The sequence below is a fragment of the Scatophagus argus genome, chromosome 23 (assembly GCF_020382885.2).
Source record: "Scatophagus argus isolate fScaArg1 chromosome 23, fScaArg1.pri, whole genome shotgun sequence".
In the NCBI taxonomy this organism is placed as follows: Eukaryota; Metazoa; Chordata; class Actinopteri; family Scatophagidae; genus Scatophagus; species Scatophagus argus.
In genome coordinates, this window is record NC_058515.1 from 7,614,890 (window position 1) to 7,636,249 (window position 21,360).

A 21,360-nucleotide genomic window follows, 5' to 3' on the forward strand; every position below is an offset into this window, starting at 1 on the left:
ATGAATGTGGCAACTGTTCGGGTTACATGTCCACACTGTGTATTGAGCATTGGGGGTGACACAAAATGCTTCTAATAAACAAAATGTCCCATTGTCCATGTGCAATCAAGTTCTTGTTCTCCTCTTCAGGGTATTTTCTCCCAGTTCCAGCACAGTCGGGAGCGCGCCCTGCCCTCTGACAACCTGCGTCACGCCTTGGCAGAGACCTTTAAGGACGAGCAGCGCTTCCAGCTGGGCTTCATGGACGATGCCGCAGAGTGTTTTGTAAGTTCCTGTGGCAACGCGGTCGTCCTTAGGAGAGAGAGACTAGCGCATGGAGAGAGAGAGAGAGAGAGAGAGGGGTGTGTGTGTGCGCGTGCGTGTGTGTGTTTGCTACCCTGCCACACAGTTCGGGGTAATGCACTACAACAAACTGTTTGGCGAGGTCACTGAAAGAGCTTCTGTCCCTCCCATCAGCCTCTGCCACATTGCCGCTAAATATCATCATGACAGGTTATATAAGCGGCAGAGTTGTGTTTGAACCTCGCTGTGTTGTGCTACTGTATTATGTCGCATCATTTCTGTGCTGTTTTCTAAAGTCGATTTCGTGTGTCCTTATCATTTTTACACATCAGTGTAAAGTTTTTCTTCTCTTTTCGGCATGTTGATGCAGTGTTTGGCCCCAACTTGTAATTGCAGTGTAACTTTCACGCATTTTATTCAAACTTTATTTTGACTGCAGGCATCAAATAAGGCTTTTTTAAAATTCTTTTTCAAAAAAAACATGCCTTATGATTTAGCATAACAGATTTATTTTCCTCCCATGATTTTGATCACTTCTCCCTAATAACAGTATATCCAGACAGCACAGATGTATCCTGATTTGTTTTTCCACTCAATCAATGTTTCTCCGCTTAGGAAGCTCAATTACACTGCGATGGAAACAAAACAAACAAAGAGAAAATCTCATGTCTCTGGAACAGAAACGCAGTAGATTGCACTATGTGAGAACATGAAGTCACTTTGTTTCTCAAATAAGGAGTTGCTCACAAATGTACCACATCATGAAGTTGCAGAGAAAGCAACTTTGATGCTTTGTGTGTTTCTTTGTCTGCCAAATCCCCTCGTGCACAAAAACACTGAACAGTAACTTTTTACATCCAAGACTGAAGCTAACGTGCCAAAGTTGCTATCTTTTATAGGCAATCTTGATTCTTAATTCCACACAGATCGTTTCCCTTGAGCATTCTCCCTGTAATGCATTGGCAGCAGCACACCAGTGTAAAATTTATGTGAGGACTTAGCCAGTGTCGGGCTAACAGGCAGCAAAGTTTTGCCTGTAACCTTTGCAGGCATACCTTGCAGCCTTAATATTTTATAAACTCAGAAGTGCTCCATAGAAACAGGTGGGAGCTAAAATGGAGTATAGCCCGCTCTTCAGATACGTTCCTTCTGCTGACAGGTTTACAACAAGACTCTTAAAACTGGTATGTAACGTTGTGTCACATCCTTCTGCAGTTCTGCAGTTCTCTGAAACAAATAGCCTGTGGTGTTGGTAAAGACGTGGCTTTACAACGACGAGTTTGCAGTGTTTTGTCCCTTACCTGACAGATGTCCTATTGTGTCTCAGGAGAACATACTGGAAAAGATCCACCTGCACATTGTGCCGGAGGAGTCCGACTCCTGCACTTCCAAGTCGTGCATCACTCATCAGAAGTTTGCTATGTCACTTTATGAGCAGGTCAGTATGTTATGTTATTGTTCTTTGGAGATTATTGTGTTTTTTTTGGGGGTTTTTTTTCGCTGCTTCACCAATCTGTGAAAAAAGGCAGTGTTACTTTTTGTTTTTATTATGCTTTTATTGTTCCTTTTTTTTTTTCTTTCCTCTAGATGTTTTAGTTTATACATTGTTTGTTTGCACAGCATCTAAAGTAATGGCAGCACACACAGACAGGTACATGCATCACTGTCTGACGCAGTAGAAATGCAATCCGTCATGTTTTGATAGTGGGTCGCCCCAGTGGAATAAGGAGGGTGTTTCTGGTCAGATTCCACAGTGCAGCAGCAGTACCAGATAAATCACAGATGGTGTATACACACAAATTCCGGCACAACACACACACCTCCCCACCACCCTTCCCTGTGGCTGTGATGCCCATCACTGACTGTCCCTGTCCCAAACCAGTTCTATCTCGGAATCAAACAGATAATACGCCTTTGGGCTAAATCCCTTAGGGACACAGTCAGTGGATTTTGTTCCACCTCGACTTCAGAGCACCCAATCCAGCAAATACCATCAAGGCCTGAAATGATTGCCTTGGTCAGATGGAGACTGATAACTTTCTAAATTAAATTGGGTGCCTGATAATGTCACTTGAGCTGGTGACTGAAAAGGATACCACAGCACTGTCACTTTTGGAAAATGACATGCTGACTTGATAATTGGCGCTTGACAGCAGGTATGTGTGCTGGAATCACACCTGTGTATCTGTTTTTGTTCATTTATTTCTCTTCCTCTCTCACTGTCTCTCTCTCTCTGTCTCTGCAGTCTGTGTGCCGTAGCTGTGGAGCATCCTCCGACCCGCTGCCGTTTACAGAGCTGGTGCATTATGTCTCAACCACCGCACTCTGGTAAGACACAGACAATATGAAACTTTCTTTCCCCATTGTCATCTGTCCTGCTTTGCTCTGTTGTTGCCTTCCATGTCACGCCATGCACATTTGTCACAAGGCCGTAACTTTTTTAGCTGACATATCACACACAACGCTTTCTTTTTTTCTCTTCACATACCTTCATCTTTATTTGTCTCCGTCTGCCTGCTTTTCTTTCGCTGGCTTGTTCTTTCTTGCTGACCCCGCGTCTCTTCTTTCTCAGTCAACAGATGCTTCATCGCAGACGCGAGTCATTTGGGGAACTGTTGCAAGCAGCAAGTACGATAGGGGACCTTCGTAACTGTCCAGTAAGTGCTCTTGCAAAGTGTTTTAATAAGCACAGTGTTCGTGTTCCTTGAAAGAGCAATGTGTAACAAATGTTCCAGGGTCCTGCAGACACATTTTGTAAACAGTTTAGATATTATTTCTCCAATAACCAACTTTGGAATGTACTTGCTTTGGGGTAAAACTGTCGTCTTTTCTTCATTGCCTGTCTTTTCCAGAGTAACTGTGGACAGAGGATTAAGATCAGACGGGTCCTAATGAACTCCCCTGAGATAGTCACCATAGGCTTCGTCTGGGACTCTGACCAGTCAGACCTCAGAGAGGATGTTATCAAATCCCTCGGGCCTCATCTCAGTCTTTCTGCAGTGAGTCAGTAGTTCTGTTTGTCTTAAGATGTCTCCATTCAAATTTTGTGACCTGTAGTGTTTAAAATTCTGACATGAAAATGAGCAGTGCGACGGGATGTTTTTAGATGGGAAAAAAAAAAATGTTGCAGATCTTGGTCAGATCAAAGATTAAGGACATTAAAAATAGTAATGTTTGACAAAATGTGCGTATATCAAGAACCCTTCATTGAACATTTAAGATAATGTAATTCCAACAGGATATAAAATAATTTTCTCCGGTCGTGTTTCAGTTTGTCAGTATCTTTTTGGAATTACTTCATTCATGCAGCTGCAACTTTTTTTTTTCCTTTTTGCTGTTTTAGGGTCAGTTTATTTTGGTGCAATAGAGCATATGTGGGAAATAAAGTGGGGATTATTTCTCGGTAAGTCGGGGCCGTTGCGTAAGCAGTAAACGCCCAATGCCCACTTGGCCTGCGCCTCTGATCAAAAAGCCCCTGCTGGCCTTGGTCAGCTTGTCAAAACGCCCCTCCCTTCATCTCTGTGTTTTCCTGAGCGTGTGTGATTGTGCGCATGGCTGTCCGAGGGAACATGTGGGCTGGACAGACGCCAGCGAGACAGACAGAAAAAAACAAAACAAAACATGTTTTCAAGACTGCCTTTGTTCATGTGTTTGCATTCACACGTTCTTGATCCTACGCATTGCTCCTTTTCTGGCCTTAAAATCACGTTGCACACATGTACACGGTTAGGTTGTTTGCAGTCTTCACATGAAATATGTATGTGAAATATTGGGACACTACTCCCTGAATATTTTAAATATTCCTCAGTAGCCTGTTCACATCAGTCCACTGTTTTTTTTTTTTTTTTTTAAAAAAAAGAAAAATAAAATCAATCAGTGTGGTTCAGTTCAGGGCAGTGCTCAGATGCTGCACACATTACATAACTTCTTTATTGAAGTATTCAAGCCCTTTATTTGACAGCTTCCTCTTGCATGTTTTTGAAAGCACACCATCAAAAGAATGTCTGAACCCCCCACCCCAACGCACAAACACACACCCCTCCTACTAGTGTGCCACAAAAAAAAGCCTTGATTCATTGGGGAGCATTTCTTGTGACTTTGGCTGCCCTTTTTCCCTACTGGATTTCAATTCCTTTCCTTTCTTTCTTTTTTTTTTTACATTATTTATGAAAGAAATAAAATTAGAAAATGCCACTGTATATTAACATTTAGGCCATCAGTAATAATTCTGTGGACCATTGTAGGATTAGTCTAGATATTAGTTGCTGCTATAACAGCTGACAGCTGCGTTGATTTAAACCAGCCCTTATTTGTACTGATTGCCCAATCAATGCCGGTTAATTCCCTCAGATCTTAATCTATAAACAGATGGAGGAACTGATTCCACCAGCTATCAACATCACTCACTTGCCATCCCACTTACTGTACCGTTGATGTTGATGAGTAATCGGTGTATATATTTATCTCTGTGTGTGTGTGTGCACAAAGCTCTTCGACAGGGTGACAGATGAGCATGCCAAAAAGGGAGAACTGCAGCTCGTGGGGATGATCTGCTACTCCAGCCGCCACTACTGTGCCTTCGCCTACCACACCAAGTCGTCCAAATGGGTCTTCTTTGACGATGCCACAGTGAAGGAGGTGAGAAAGGAAGCACAAGTGCTGAAATCATTTATCAATGAACTATATTACTTGAGAGACAGTCAGTTTAACAATAAAGAAGCCAAATATTTACTGGATCCAGCTTCTTTTAAATACGGAGATTTGATGCTTTTTAATTTTAGATCTTTGTAATTTGGATTTTTTTGAATCATGAAAGATTTTTTTTTTATTTTGTTATTATTATTGTTGTTATTTTCAAATTTTATTCTTCTCAGATGTCCTCAGTTTGAGCATCAGGCCATTAGCTTACAGTTACACCAGTTTAAAATCTCTGTTCATAAAATTGTGCTTTCATGAGTTGGTAAAACATGGTGTTTTAATTTTTGAAGTAGGGGCAAAGAGCAGAGATATTCAGTTCTTTTTATCACCCTATAAGAGCCACACGGATTGCTCTTCATGAAGGTCTGGCTTGATGAGCCTTTATGGCACTGAAGTGTCAGGCCCCAAGCCCCCCACAGCCACATTTCTACTGCAGTTGCCCAACTCTTTCCACAAAGTACTGCAGTAGTGAAGTCAAGCTTAACCAGTAAAGATCATTTTATGGATCTCTCGACTCGTTAAAGTTGAGGGTTCACTGAGAACGCTGAGTTGCGATGCGCAGGTGTGTATTCCTTGTGCGAGGGAGAAAGAGGTTTTATTTTTCTGTGTGTTTGTTTATGAAGATTTGTGCTTGTGCATGTATACAGTACATGGGCTGTGAATCATTATTTTCATGGCATGCACATGTGAGCATGTCTTTCGTCTCACATCCCCATAATTTTCTCTGGGACTGTGGGGCAGCAGCTGGCTGGCTCTGTGTCAATCCGTCAGCAGGTTGTGCTGTGTGTGCACTCCCCCTTTCCCTCCCCACTGAGATGGGGGAGCTACAGTGCTCAGCAGCGCTTGCCAAGTCCATACCTGGGTCGAAACTTGCCAGCATTTCTGTGACTCCCCAAGTCCCAGCTGATAAATGACTACTGTAGTGTAGCCTGATCGCTGCTGTGCCAGTGCTTAAGAAATTACTTGTTTAATGATTTTGGTGAAATGCAGATACAATACAGTATTTACAGCTGTTTTTGAACAGCTGAGTTACAGTACTCGCACAAAGAAGACACGCGCCCTCGATGTTGTCTTCATCCTGCTAGTGTATATTACTTCATCAACAGTCTGTTTATTTATTTTATTACCTCATCTTTCCTCCACCTTCCTTCTCCCCTTTCTTCCATCGTCATTTGCTTAATTAAGGAGCACACGAGCATCTGTTAGCCTGCGGCCTGAGACACGTACCTTCCACAGCTTAGCTAATGTGATTGTGTGATTTGGTCTCAGTATGTTTTATATTCATTCACAAGTTACACTGTCCACAGTAAAGGAGAGGTTTTGTTCTTAAGTTTCAGTTATGGTTAAGGTGGTTTGTCCATTTGTCCAATTGTCCATCAGGTCACTGTTGTGCAACAAAAGTTATCTGATAGCTTTTTATAAAAGGACAACTTTTGTCGCATCACACATGTGTGTTTTGACCTGCTTCTCTTTGTGTTTTGCGACAGATTGGCTCCAGGTGGAAAGATGCTGTCAGCAAATGTATCAAAGACCACTTCCAGCCTCTCCTCCTCTTTTACTCCAACCCTGAAGGCAGCGCGATCACTGCAGACTATGCCTCAAGACAAAACAACAGCCAGTCGCAATACAAGACCCCAGTCAATGGAGAGGTGCAAGGTATGATTCAAGATGAATTGTTTAAAAATCAGTCTTGGTTCTGTACTGGTGTATATTAACTATGTTGACTGTGCCATCTTTTACTGGAGCGATACCCCTAATAAAGAAAATCTCTATCAATATCTAATATCATCCTGCTGATATTTTAAAATCCTTATCACAATTAACTTCAACTGTGTTGTTTTACTGGCAGCTTTGATTGATTTAGTTTCCTTCTATGGAACTGACAACATCAGATTCCCTTGAGATGAATTTATTTTGGTTATTATTGCTGATGAGTGTTATGTGATTTTCCTTGCATTCACTTACCATAATCCCATCCCAGGCGATCTATCTGATTATAATGCCATGCTGTGAAACACTCATTAATATGAAGCTGCATGCAGCCACCTCATGTTTAGTTGAAAGAATAGTGTAAATAAAAGTGGAATAAAAGAATAACTGTGTGGAAATCTATGACGAGTTCAGAGTTAAGAGTTGGCAGGTTGACTAGCAGCCTCAGAGTCCCAAAATCCCTGAAATTTTAGCAGCGCTGTTAGCGGTTTTACCCCATCAGCAAGCATTTGATTGGAAATGTAATTCAGAGAAACACTAGCAAACAAAAAAACGTCTCTTCGTAGGACGTGTAAAATCCCAGATGATGTTAGCTGCCTTTGCAGGCAGTAATAAAAATTTGTTGATGACAACAGCTGAACATCTCTGCTGTTTGGATTATATATCCCTGGATTTGTGTGGTTGGGGGGGAGGTTTTTATCCCCTGTAAAGATCCTCCTCCAACCCTCCATGCTGGCCGTGCCCCAGGTCCAAGCTGTGGCAGCCGCTCACTGGCCATCAGAGCTGACAGGGCGCCCGACCAAACTGGATGATCCTCCAAAAACCAGGGAGAACGTTGTGTAGATTTTGAATTTTGAATTCTGTTTCTTAGTTTCAGGTGCAGCCTGTGTATTTGTTGAATGTATGTGTTTTTGTTGGAAAATGAGAATGCTTTATATTCCATCCATCCATCTTCTTCCGCTTCACCTTTATATTCCTTCAAATGTAAAAATTTTGCCTTTCCTTTTTTCTCCTCTGCAGTCTCGGAGTCTCCAACTTTAGCCCCCAAGAAGATGGACCTCACCAGGGAGAATCTGAATGCTCTGCTGGGTCAAGGGTCTCTCAAAAAGACCCCTTCAACCTTCAGCAGGGGCAGTGCTCAGACCAGTGGAGGACGGGGACCAGGTAAGAGAGGAAATGCCCAAATCTGTAAGCTGTGACATATTTTTCCTTGTTTCCTCTGCAAATTCAAGAATATTTGAAAGAAAATCGTGACATATAAGCATCCGTCTATCTTGTGGACATTTGCTGTGATCAAAAGAGAAAAACCCAAGAGGAGAGATGAGTCAGTTTGAAGAGTGGTTGTGGTTATTAGCATTGAAAGCTTCGTTTGTAAATATTTGTATCCACAGAGAGTGGTGACGATCTGGCATGGCAAGCAGAGGAGGAGATAATTAAATGTCTCTGCTGTAGAACTTAAGATGGCCATGTTAGTAATACAGATGGGATTAGGGACCCTTTTTGAGGAGAAAGGTCACAAAGATTCTACCGGTTCTGCACATACTTAAGTGCAAGGAGGGAGATGCGATAAGATAAGCCAGTGGCCTTAATGACAAGACAAAGAAACAAAATGGTATTTGTAAAGATAAAAATTGATGAAATTGCCTTTCCTTTGGTTTTATTGCGTATCCCGTTGTTTGATGGTGCAGCTGTGTAAAGTTCTGTGGGTAATTGAGATGTTTGTGTCATTTTTCCCATTTGCTTTAAAGCTTCTCGCTCAAGATGTGGTATATTGAGGGAAATTAAAAGTCAAGATAATGAAATCCCAGTAGTTGCTCGGAGCTTCTGTAAGCACCACGGTTACATATTTAAGCTCTGATATATCATCTTGTGAATTGTTACACATTCAAACATAGTCTCAAAAAACACCTGGTGTTTTCTGAACCATCGTGTCGTCTTTACAGTGACTCCTGTTGACAGCTAACAGAACCACAGTATGATCGTGTTTTCCAGTGCCATGACTAATCAGTGCGTTTCAAAGTGAATATCTGCCGGCGCAGAGATGTCTCTGCGCGGACATGTTTCCACACTGCTGCCTTTTCCATCGTGTAGCAGAAAATCGACCGTAAACATCGGCACAATGATGTGCTGTAAAGTTTGCCTCACTCTACACACTCAGCAACTGCTCAGTGCCCTGAGGGTGCTGGAGTGGGAAAACGGTGACAAGGAAAAGGATAGATATCTGTATATTCACTGAGCTAAAAATACTTTTAATGGTGTCTGCATTAATTACGTTGGGCAATACCTGACATCTCTTTTGTTTCGTAGTGAAAGTTGGCGCCGGCGATCCCAAGAGTCACCTCAGGGACATTTCTCGAGAAGCTGCCCAGAGAGCAGGGGAGGTGCGTGGGATGCATCCACCTAGAAGAGAGCCTGACAGGAGCGGCCAGCGGAGAGTGGAGTCGCGCTACAGAGGTTGGTCACAAGTGGATAATATGTGGATGCATAGATGTGGACTGCAGCACATGAACACATGCATGAGAATTGCCAGGCTTCATGATACAAAAGACTAGCCTTTCACTTCCCCAGCCCTTATGTAACCACTGGTTTGGGAGCAATGTGTCAGAAAGGGGATTAAGTGCTGACGTCTGTTGGAGCCTGCCTTCATCCCACTCTCTCATATGCAGGGCCATTGATTCCTTTCTCTATGGTCTACAGGTATAATGGAAACATACACTAAAAACCAAGCAGCTCCAACAACATAATGATAAATACTATATCATTAAATTAGAGGTTGAAGTTAATTTGAAAATTCTTATTCCTTACACTATATTGTCCTGCACGCTCCTCCTTTTACCCTACAAATGTGGGGTACGAGTGTGTGTGTGTTGGTTGTAATCAGGAGGCTGATGGGTTCACGCCTTTAATTCTCTTTTAGTACATCTCTGCTTTCAATTAAGTATCAGTGTAGGGATTATGGAGAATTGTAACATGCTCCCAAATCCACCAAGCCAACAGCAGCGGCCTGCGTTAGCAGCGATCTCACGTCCCATTTTGATTGAATGCAGTCGGCTAAGGCAGGCTGGTGTCGCTGCTGTGAAGAATGGCGAGGCTCCAGGTGACACTACAGTTAATGTGAGTAGTAAGAATATCCCACAGCAAGCCTCATGCCCAGACTGCCTAAAAATTCTTCTCCAGGAAGAAAAAATAAAAGAACACAACAACTGAAGCAACTGCTTGTACTGGACTGCGGGATAACCCTGGGGTATATCTTAAGTAACTGTATTGAAGGCATGTTAAAATTCTTCCAAAATGATCCACAGCCTTGTGTACTGCTGCCAACATTGAGTCAGCAACAGAAACTCTTTAAAACACATCGATATCTGATATACGAGCAAAAATGTAGAGAGAAATGTTCGAAGTGATTTAACTCTGGCACATCGTCAGCAAAATTCAAAGCAATAGGAACTCCATCTCTAGTGGGCTTATTTCCAAGGACCCTCAAATATGTCATTACAACAGATCAGATTTCTCCGGTACAAAGCATGCATCCTCTGAATCAAACACTATCAACTTAAAGCTATGAGCATATTTTTGACTTGTACGCTTAAAAATGTCGCTGCCTTGTAGATAAATAAGCTTGTGTGGGCGCAAGTATAGTTTGACACAAATGAGCTAGTTTCCAGGAAGGATGTCTGGCTATATATTTTTCAAGTGGCTATTATGGCTGGAAGTGTCCTTGGAAGAGCAGACACACATCCGTAACACCACTGTCATGTGCTCATGTGTCACTTGTGCATTTGGAAGACTTGCACACATTGTGCATATACACACAAAAATGTCTGTACGTGAGCTGGCTATCCTCTGTGTATGGGAGGGAAGAAAATCAACTCCTGACGGTTGTAAATGTCAGTAATCCTGTTGTTGTCACGACTCCTCCTCACTGGCATCAGGCACAGCAGGCAATCTGATAAACTGATGATACTCTTGAAACAAAAGCTGTTTAATTGCAACCAAATTTGATGCAGTCAGCTTTGCATTATTGAGTAGAGCTTTGCTGGTTTGGAGGCGAGAAAAGTTTAAATGGACATCTTGTTAAGTGTTACATTCATGAATCTTTGTTGCTTTAAAACATCTATTCAGAATGTGTCATCATAGTTTGAACCCTCATGAAACTTCCTTTGTTTAAAATCAGATCCAGGTCAGGACAGGACCTACTCCCGCTCAGCCTCCCCTCCAGAGAATGGCTTCAAACAACACCTGGAAACTCGACTGTACAGCAGCCAAGGAAAAGGTCCCACTCGGACTGAGCGAATACCCTACCTTGGCGGACGGTCCTCGCATGAGCCCCCTCGCTCTCACTTGAGGGTTCAAGTGTTGCCCAGCGTGCCCAGCAACAACGGCGGTCATCACAGCCGGAGATTAGACCAGCTCTCCAATGGTTATGATACTGACAGCAGCCAAGACTCCAGAGAGCGTTCCGGAAGTGGAGGGAACAGCCGCAGCAGGAACAGTCGCCCGTGGAAGCCCATGCGGGAGGCCCTTAACGTTGACAGCGTTTTAAGCGGCAGTGGTGATAATGTGATGGCTCAAGAGCGAAGGCAGCACAGCCCCCGGAGAAGAACCAGTAGTCAGTCGCCCTCCCGTGACCGTGAACAGGACCCAGATTTTACATGGGGAGGCAGAGAAGAACGCAAGCCCAAGAGCTTAATGACCATCTATGAGGACGAGCAGAGGCATGAAACTGGAGGCAGCCGGAGCTCGCTGGACTCGGATTGCCGAGGTGGATGCATTGACAAGGACCGATCAAAGAGTTCAGCAACTCTGAAAGTGCGGAATGACAACTGGAAGATCCAGCGAACTGAATCTGGATATGAAAGTAGTGATAGACTAAGCAATGGCTCAGCAAATCTTGACTCGCCTGTAGTCGAGAACCTCTCTTCTAAGGACCTGCGGCCAATACCTGACCTGCACCTGACAAGGTAAACTCTGAAAGTACATATGAGTAAAATAAGTTTTTATTTTAGTTTTTAATCGGACAAATATGTAAAATCTTTGCAGCGCAGTGTCTGCCGCAGACATAGCACAATTTTTTGCTGCGTGTTGCCAGCGTCAGATGCTTTACTCATTTAAGCGTTTGAGTCTCAAAAGTGCTGCCAGTTTTAAATGATTAAACATTACAAACAAACTGTTCTAAGAATAGCAAGATCCATGTCACGTAAATGCACACAAGGCAAATGCACCAGCCTTATTCTACTGGGCTGTCATTTGTTGGCTTTGTAGTGCAGGTCTTGTTTGAAGATAATGATCCCAACTAGCTGACAACTCCTGTACTCCAAGGGGGGGATCCAACAGATAGCTGACTAATCAATTATTCAAGCGTGTGTCTTGACAGTATTTTGGTCAAGTGCGCCTTTGATGACTAATATTTCAACATATAGTTAAAAACTACTGTGACTGTGTTATGTAATTTTATTTAGTCCCCCCCCCCCCAGTTTCCATTCAGTTAATTAAGCATCTTAGTATATTTTGATAGCAGATGGAGCGCATGGTCCTTTAAAAAGGAAATCACACATCTTAAGCAGCAATAACAACAAAGGAAGAAAACAACTAAGATTGTGTTTGGATGTGTGCTGTCATCACATTCAAGGAAATAATGTTGTGGGAATGAGTATCAGATTACACCATGGTAAATCATTCATGATAAAAAATATATATATTTTAGACTAAGGTCACGAGAGTTTGTTTCCCCTTTTTTGCTCTCAGCGTGGATCCATCTTGGAGCTTTTAAGTGGTTGGTAAAAGATCAAGCTCTGGAATATCTCATGGCAATGCACAATGCATGAATAATTGAATTTATTTTGTATTTTAGGGATCACTTCCCTCAGAGAAGAAGTGATGATTTGAAGGCTGACATTTTGCACTCTACATTTTCCACTGGTAAGCAACTCTTTCACACTTTGCATAATATTTTATTTCTGCACACCAACAACTTTCTTGTGGCTGTGGATGTGGGTTTCATTAAATTATAAATATGGATATTAAAAATAGTGGACCGTTATTATGCAAATTTCACATGAAAATCCCCAAAGAATATAGATCGTCAGTGTGTTATGTTGTCGAAATAAGACACAGAGTGTTTCACAAAGGCTTGGCCCTGACATTAAAGAAATTTCCTCTGCCCAAGAGAGTTCCTAGTGTTGTAAGGATCTGAAACATTAAGATAGTACTGAGCAATTTCCTTGATTTATTGTTCCATCAGTGGTGTTAAGGTCACAGCCTGATTGAAGTGATACTGTATGGAAATAAGTGTGCGCTGGTTCCTCACTGACTGACCTTGACCTTTTTTTCCTGAGTTAAGATTATATTGTGCAGCATGTAGATAAATGTACATGGACTTAAAGGAAACATCAAGTAGAAAACTGGTGAAGAACTGGCTTTTTTTAAAAAAAAAAAACAAAAAAACTTGAACTGGTTATTTAGTCAAATACTAAGTGAAACACTTTCAATCAGGCGTGTTAGGTCTCCTGTCCCTCCTCGCCCATTACATTTAAAGGAAAAATGGTGGAAAAAAAATGTCAAAGACTTTTTTTTTCTGTTTGGTGCTGTGAATAATGTCATCTTCCAACAGGAAAGGCAACAACTTTTAGATCTGCTGAGATACCGTGGTAGGGGAATCAGTCTGGACACAACACAACGACTGTAGAATCTGTAGAAATAAATAAGAAAAAAAGGGTTGTGAGTCATCTTGCAAAGTTGGAATAATGGTTATTTTTATCATCCAGTTAGGATGGCAGGAGATTACATGACAAGAATAGCTCCGGGGTTTTTGTCGCCTGGACACCCTTCACATTCTTTATCTAGCTTGCTTGTGATACACAGAATCAGCGGAGAGAAAATATCTCCGAAATTACAAATATCTTGAAAATGCCTCACTAATTCCCTCAGCGGGACTACACTGACTTAATCCTGAATAAGAGGGGCAGATGAGTGAGCTTGTAGGGGCCACCCAGCTGTGCCCAGCCGGGCAGAAAATGCCATGACTGGGCCTGTCAGAAGGTGGTATTCAAACATGAGGCAACTAAAATGCCATTTTGTAGCACTGCAGTTGCTTCAAGGTTCCAGAGAGTTATGAAATGGAGCAGGGAAGCAGAAGCTACAGTGGTATCTGTCTTTAGTTTTATTCAGAGTTAAAAATAGCTTTTACACAAGGGCAGTGAGTTGGAGAAAGTGAAGCACAAAGTGTTGAATGCTGGTCTGAGTGATTCATGAGAAAGAATTTCTGGCAAAGAGACACTTTTGTTTCAGGTTTGTTTGTTCAACATTATAATATCCCTTTTAAAATATTTTTTTCACATTTTGCTCAAGCATTTATCCAGATATGACAATTATTAAGATTAAATCTGTTTTCATAATTGATACATAATTCATAATTGTACAAAGGTGTATGTAGAAGGTGTTCTGTTTTTGTTTATGAAGTGCACTCACCAATAATTTGCTCACTCGGGCTGTTTGCCCCCTAGTGTCTTGGAGGAGATATGACACCATTTCTCCAGATCACAGACTAATCCAGATCCAATAACTTGCCTTCTCCTTGCTTGTAAATAAAGACAAATAAAGACATTTGTATTTGAAAAGTACCTACAGCTGTGTTTTGAATTAGTCATTCCGGTTTAACTGGAATGTCTTTAAGTAGTGAACTATTAAACCTAAACCCTGGCCAAAAATCTCTGACAGGCCCTTTGAGCTTTATTCTTCCGATGTTATTTTAAAATCAGCGCAGGATATTTACGCTGTGCCGTCGGCAAATTGTATTGACGAGCTGCAGTAAATGTGTCCGATGTCAATTTGGCCTGCGTTCAGCGTTGGTCGTCTGGCTTCAGCTGGAGTGTCAGAGAAGTCCAAAATCCCTTCTAAGAGCACACACTTGTGGGCGGGTTGTTGCAAGGAGTTCAGTTGACATTTTCATAGCAGGTATTCTCACGGCGAGTTTGTTGTAGCAGCGAAGTGACGTCCAGGTCGAGGCCCTTCTTCATCACTTAATGACAACCTTTTGTCCTTGTTGTGAATAAATCTCATTGAGCTGCATTATACCAACATGGTAGCAGAACATCCTGTCCATAATGGTGTGAAAGGTCACGGCTGTCAGGAAATGGGTGCACTTCACCTTGCTGTCTTGGCAATAAATCACACTTTTCTTTTTTTTGCCTCAATATGTCATTATTAGTTCTGGTGGCTCCTGCAGACATCTTCAAGGGCCCATTAGAAACACATCTGGAAGGCTGTTATACATTCAATTTACACATGACTGTTCTTCTTCAAAGTTATGATTACAGAGTTTTGTACTTACCTTTAACCTCATGTATATGTATGTCATCCATTGCTGTTTGTTTGTATACATCTTGTGCCGTGAATGTGTGTCCAGGGGTTAGCGTGTTGAGAGCTGTAATGCGACTGAGCTTAGCCCATCTATTGATGCCACTCAACAGCCTTAACAACACACATAGAAACAATTTCTTATGAAATTCTTAATGATTTTTAGGGGTTTAAGGTGACTTATGTGCAGTTTGGATCATTGACAAATCAAATTGTTGCACAGTTGATGTCTCTCCAGGCTTCATTTCTTTCCTCCCCACATTGCGCAGGTCTTAATGGAAAGCTGAACTGCAAATATGCTTGCAAGTCTGGTTGACGTTCAAGAATTTTAAGTACCCCAGACAGCACAGCACAGAGAACTACAAATCTCAACTCGACAGCCTTAGAACTGAAATGCAACGTGTTTTTGTTTTTTGTCGCATCAACAAAACTTCAAAGGGTTGTCAGGAAATTTTGCATGTATAATTTCTCAGAACCTAGTTAGGGTTTGCTTTCATGGTCTGTAATAAAAGCACATTATTTATTTCCTGAGGGAGTTTCACACTCTGGCAGTTGGAATAATTGAGATGATGTCATATCACTTCTCTGTTTGCCTTAACTTTTTAAATGGATGCGGGCCCAAACAGGTGCCTCTCCTGAACTTTTCTCAGAGCGATCCTTTGTGTTGGAATGTGGTTAGAGAAAGGTCTGAGGGTGATTTACAGGATTATTTTCGTGTCCATTAGGTGTTTAAAAGTAAGATATTTAAAAGAACACACAACGTGGCTGCTCGTACATTTAGCAAGTGCAAAAAACATGTCTGCATGCACATAATCCTTTTCAACAACTTGACTTTATGCTTTCCTGCAAACATGGGAACATCAGGGAAATTTTATTGCATGCCACCGGCTGCAGCGTAGATAGCACATTAAATTGCACTGAACCACGGTATAATCTATGTTATCACAATATGTGGATGGTTTCCCAGGCAAGTGCAGTAGGACATGTAAACAGCAGCACACCTTGACATCTGTTTTGCTCCTGTTCCCAGCTACAGCCGTGATCCCATAATTCCAGTGGAATTAGTGTTTCTGGAGATCAGTCAGACTGGAAGAATTGACTTACGTAAAATTTAGATGCAATTATTTGATAGATGAAAAATCTTGTGATTTTCCTAGTAATGGCTTACAGGCGAGCACCACACAGTCACCTCGACATCTCGTTATCTGACTGCATTCTCCTTCGGGCTTTCTCTTGGCAACAGCGCACGTGACAAATGAAGATGAGCGGATTTTCTCAGGAGAAAGCATTGTAAACTGCATCCTTTTTTTTTTTGTTTTGTTTAGTTTGCGAGAATGATATTGTTACAGTTGCTTGCCAACATTGCAGATGAGCGTCATCAAATTGTGAATCGCCACATGGACTTAGCGGCTTAAAAACGCAATAGTGTTGTGGAGGGGATCTAGAGTCTGGAGTCTGACCCCGGCGTAATTGCATGCCAGCACAAAGGATTTAGCCACTAATGCTTTGAGAGAGAGCACAGGAAAAAAAAACAGAGAGTATGCTGACACATCACAGATGGTCCTCAGCCACTCACTGTCTTCCTTGTCCTGTTAGTCAGCTGTTGTCTGGCTCAGGCCTTGTAAATCACACCCACCATGCTAACGCAGCTAAGCTCCACACCAGCCCCCACCCAAAGACCTGTCTCTAATTATTTATTTTCTGATATAATTGGTCAATTCAGCTATTCAGCTAAAAATTGAACAGCATAATTATTTGACATTACATCATGACCTGATTGACCTTTATAGAATTTCCCTTGTTTTCATATGTTCCAACTTTCAAATCTGCCAGAGTTCATTCAGGGTCTTTATTGTTTCATTAATACTGTTAACTCAAAGCTAACAGGGCCTGGATATGAACCCAAATTCCCTTTGAGGGGCCATGTTCTTTGGCTGGATCAGACAGTCAGAGTGGTACACAGGGGGCCTGAGGGCGCTCTGCCAGACTAGCTGCTTTGATACTTCCTCTCCCAGCACCAGGCAAAGGGCCTCACTGTGACCCCTGTTAGATAACATGTCTTTGCTGGAGAGACACAAGAGGGGGAAAAAAAATATTGCAGCCGTTCTAATAGAAACCCATGACAGATGTTACCTAGCTCTGTTTTTCAACCATCTGGTAGTGATGACCGTAAGTTAATAAATCGGTGGGTTGTGATCTAAAATTCTCATGAGACTTCATTATTGTCTAGGTGAACAAGGAAGCAAATCCCCAGAAGACCCAAAGATCCTCTCTGGTCAGCCAGTACACAGGTAAAAATGATCTTTAAAGAACACTGAATAAGCAGTCAATAGATTTGGCACATGGGCAAGTAAAATCCTGATATTTGTGTGTCTGCTCTGTAACAGAAGAAGAGCCTTCCGATACACTCCTGGGATCTTGGACAAAAACAATGGTCTTGACAGCGGACAAGAGGAAAATGTGGATGGCAGTCCTGTGAGCCCTGTGTCTCCCTACTTAGCAAAGACCAGCAGTTCTGAGTGGAACAGCTCTGATGACCTTGCTGGGCCTTTCTCTGAACAGGAAGAGACTGGCCCCGTTGCCCACTATGACCCTCGCTCGCACAACTATCCCCCACCTTTACCCCTGAAGACCTTTGTCGGCAGCAGTCACGCCGACCCATCTGGTGTCCATTCCCAACCGCCTGAGGTTCCAACTCGATCGAGCCCCCGCAACGAACCCAAAAATGGCCTGTCCCCTCTCTCGCACACAACCCTTCGTCGGTGGATTGAGACACCAGCCGAGCACAGGCTTTCATCAGATGCCAGCTCGAAGTCAGGGTCATCGGATCAGGACAGGAACGATCTGTCGGCCAGCGAGAGTGACGAGAGGTTGCCCAGTCCAAAGCCTGGACACGATGATGATACAGACTCCCTTGGTCTGACAGAAATGGTTCTTCCCACAACCTACTTTTCTGTGGATAACTGTATGACAGACACTTACCGGGCCAAATACCATAGGAGGCCTCCCTTGTACCTGAAGGTAGAAGATCATACGTCATCAGGGGAGAGTGATGTTGAAGGGAGGGGCCTCCCTTTGCCAGATGTTCAGCCACCAGAGCCTTCCAAAAGCAGATCAGAATCAGGTACCATATGCCTTATTACCTTATTCGTGGTTTTCATACTATTTGTGTGACATTTTTTAGCCTTTTTGTAAATGTTTGCATTGATTTTGTCTTTTGTCTTGCAGGATATTCTACAACGAAAACTACTGCAAAGTGGAACCCAGTTACTCCAAAAACGCTTGATGAGCATGGTTTCCTTTGATTTTAGCAAAAGCATCAATAGACCTTGATATGATCCAGTGATCAGATGCCAAAAGGAATTGTTATGCACTATGGCTGCTACACAGTTTGACTCCTAACTAGGAGGACTTGGAGGATCTGATTATTTTATGCTTGTCAAAGTGGAAAGGAAGTGCACATGAAACCGGATGCCAAAGAAATTGAAAAAGAATGAAAGTTGTTCTTAAAATCTATCTTGCTGTTTAGGTATGAACTACTAAAAAACTTTGAATGTGAATTTGCACAATAGAGAGCAGGTACAGAGAGGAAACAGGCATTTGCTGTTGATCATATTTGGACTTTTGAAGTTCAAAAACCAAAGGGTTGAGTTTGTAAAGAATGTTTCACAAAAAAAGCCACTTTACCACACAAGAGATTATCTTACATGAAGAAATAACCAATGTCTTGCTGTTCTACTTTCTCTCACTTCATGCAATGTGCTTTTGTTTGTTTAACTACTCCCATTTCAGTGTTATGAAGTGTCTGTCCCAACTCTGTTATACATATAACTGTACAGTGGGTTTTAAATGCTTTATATAATATTCAAAATATTTTTTTTTGTCGATTTTGGAAGTTAAGTCAACACATTTTGGGCATGTTTTTGGCACAACATAAAAATGGATCCCAAGGATCTTTGTCAATATGATGCTCCAGGACACCCACACAGGTTTTTGGCTGATGAGACCAGTTTGTAGGGCTGTAAGGGCAGGAAAACGGAGAACCTCAAGATTCTTGTTGCTGTGTGGAGTTTATTGACCTCGGCACAAAAAACACGTGAAAGTCTTTTCTTTGTCCTTTTGTCAAACTTCAACCAGAGGAGGTCTGATATCCCAAAATATGTCCGACCACCAGTGTCAGTGTCCAGGGGCTATAAGGCAAAAGGTAAATCCGCTAAATTGGTGGTTTTTTGGTTGAAAAGTATGTGGCACATAAAAGCGAGACATGTTCTTAGCTCCTCACTTTTGCACCTGCACACATCCCATCATTCTTAATATATTCACTTTGTTTTTCAACTGTATTGCCTGGTTGATTATTTCTCTTTTATCACTCCTTACTGTCATAAACTTCATTATTTGTCTTTAGACAAGTTAGTTATTCAGTTTTCTATCCAGTTTCAGAAAAAATAGCACCTCTTAGCAGCAAGTCTGCTCTGATATGACATCTAGAGTCAGAGGTGGTTACTAATAACAGGCTGTCAATCTGAGTGGTATACTTTTTTTTTGTTTCAAATGTTTTATATATGCAGCAGACTCTAATGCAGTGCCTTTTGTATTTTTCTATGTCATGACAAGGATAAATTGGAGCCACGATTTGTACAATTCTTTGATTTTAAAGAATTTTTGTAACGTTTAATTTTATTTTTATTGATTAACAATTGTTGAATAAACAATTTTATTTAATCATCACTGTGTGTCATGCTATGTTATATTCAAGAACGCAAAAAAATGTTTAGAACTCAGCAAGGCTGACCTGTAATGTTGATTATTTACTCAGAGGAAGCCTGGTACATGAACATTATGCTAATTTTGAAATGATCTAAATATTGAGTCTTGCTGTTTAACACTAAACTGTCACTAAATAAACAGTTCACACAGAAATGAAAATGGCAGGTAATTGTAGTCAACAAATGCTGGGAAATACAGTGCTTTGCTGCCACCTGCTGTCAGGAGACCTTAATGCACCTTCAGATGTCAAGTACTGGTTCCATAGGTTGTACATCATGCTTTCATGTTCCCTATCTTACGTCTTCTGGTCAGTTTTGCTCTGTTATGCTCATCAAATGCATTTCACTTGCCCCTTTTTATTTTTAGTTTTGTTTTTTTAATATAATTAGTATAATTATTTGACTCATATTTTTGTCTTAATGAATTATACATAAACCACATTATAAAATGTAAGACAGAAGGCCACCTTTGTAAACATAGACTGGTATAGATTTTTTTTCTATGGCTTTCTGGCACCTTTGGATACCAAATATATCATTTCAAAGGTTTGATGAAGGATGGGACAGATCCAGGTCAACATTTTCTGTGACAAAACTTTACTTGAACATGCCTGGAATAATTAAACACAGCAGATTCAACATCATACTTGCAATATCCATGTCTTGATAATGGCCTTAGGCTCCCTGAAAGGTCTCCTGATCTTTCTGTCACCTTGTTGATTCAACATAAAATAAGTGAACATACTGTTATCAACCTCAAGAGGGAAGTAGAGGACTTTTGACCAAAATACAAGATGCAACTTGATTTATACAAAATGATGTGCAAAATAAGTTTGACAGAATTTCACTGCCAAGCCCTCTCTGCAAATTTCTCTTGAATTAATGTGTCTCTCTGTATCTTGGCTGGTGTGAAAATAGTCTCCTTTTTCCACATCGTTAAGATACAGATCAGCCGGAGAGCGCGTCCCTTGCTTCATCATCCCAAAATGGCAACCACATAACTGACTTAAAGAAAAAAAAACCAAAAAAACAGGTTGAGAATGGGTTTTCACTCCCACTCATCTGCATCAAATAAACTCGAGGAACACGACTCACAAATTCTATTAGGAAGGGATCGTGATTATTTTATTTAAAAAAAAATGCAGTTCCAGCTCACTGGAGAAAGAGACGGGGAAAGTGCCTTCCATGCAGTGTATTCAGAGAATCCTGACGATATTCTGCCGTTCAGTACTCTGCTCCTCATTGCATGGCATGTCTATCATAGTTTTGGTATGCTTAAATCTTAGCTGTCTTCTGCTGTGTGTGTGTATGTGTGTGAGAGAGAGAGAAAAAGAAAGTGTGTGTGTCTTCTCAACCATCCGTCAGAGTGGGACTCAGCCTGTCAGTGTGGGCTCCTCCTCTGCAGCTGCCGTACTTCATTAGGGGCCATCAGCTGAACTCAGTGCTCCACTGTCAGAGTCAGGCTGCTGTTTTCTCATTTCTCCCCAATTTGCACTCTCTCTCTCTCTCTCTCTCTCTCTCTCTCCCTCTCCCTCTCTTGCAAACTGTC

The 21,360-nt window shown here is 41.7% G+C and overlaps 1 protein-coding gene across 2 annotated transcripts in view; it reads left to right on the top strand.

The window, feature by feature from the left end:
* Positions 1–19,773, top strand: part of LOC124054463 (inactive ubiquitin carboxyl-terminal hydrolase 53) — a 29,585-nt gene extending 9,812 nt beyond the window's left edge. Inside the window, exons 4-17 of one of the 2 annotated variants that reach the window (XM_046380483.1) lie at positions 130–264; positions 1,610–1,720; positions 2,528–2,610; positions 2,855–2,939; positions 3,135–3,281; positions 4,771–4,920; positions 6,468–6,636; positions 7,711–7,854; positions 8,998–9,144; positions 10,865–11,651; positions 12,542–12,609; positions 17,276–17,336; positions 17,436–18,169; positions 18,274–19,773. In XM_046380483.1, coding sequence (XP_046236439.1) covers positions 130–264; positions 1,610–1,720; positions 2,528–2,610; positions 2,855–2,939; positions 3,135–3,281; positions 4,771–4,920; positions 6,468–6,636; positions 7,711–7,854; positions 8,998–9,144; positions 10,865–11,651; positions 12,542–12,609; positions 17,276–17,336; positions 17,436–18,169; positions 18,274–18,350 — 2,898 coding nt within the window. In that variant the 3' untranslated portion in view covers positions 18,351–19,773. Of the gene's footprint in view, positions 1–129; positions 265–1,609; positions 1,721–2,527; positions 2,611–2,854; positions 2,940–3,134; positions 3,282–4,770; positions 4,921–6,467; positions 6,637–7,710; positions 7,855–8,997; positions 9,145–10,864; positions 11,652–12,541; positions 12,610–17,275; positions 17,337–17,432; positions 18,170–18,273 lie in introns of both variants that reach the window. The other variant, XM_046380482.1, reaches the window with a different exon arrangement.
* The last annotated feature ends 1,587 nt before the right edge of the window (positions 19,774–21,360 follow it).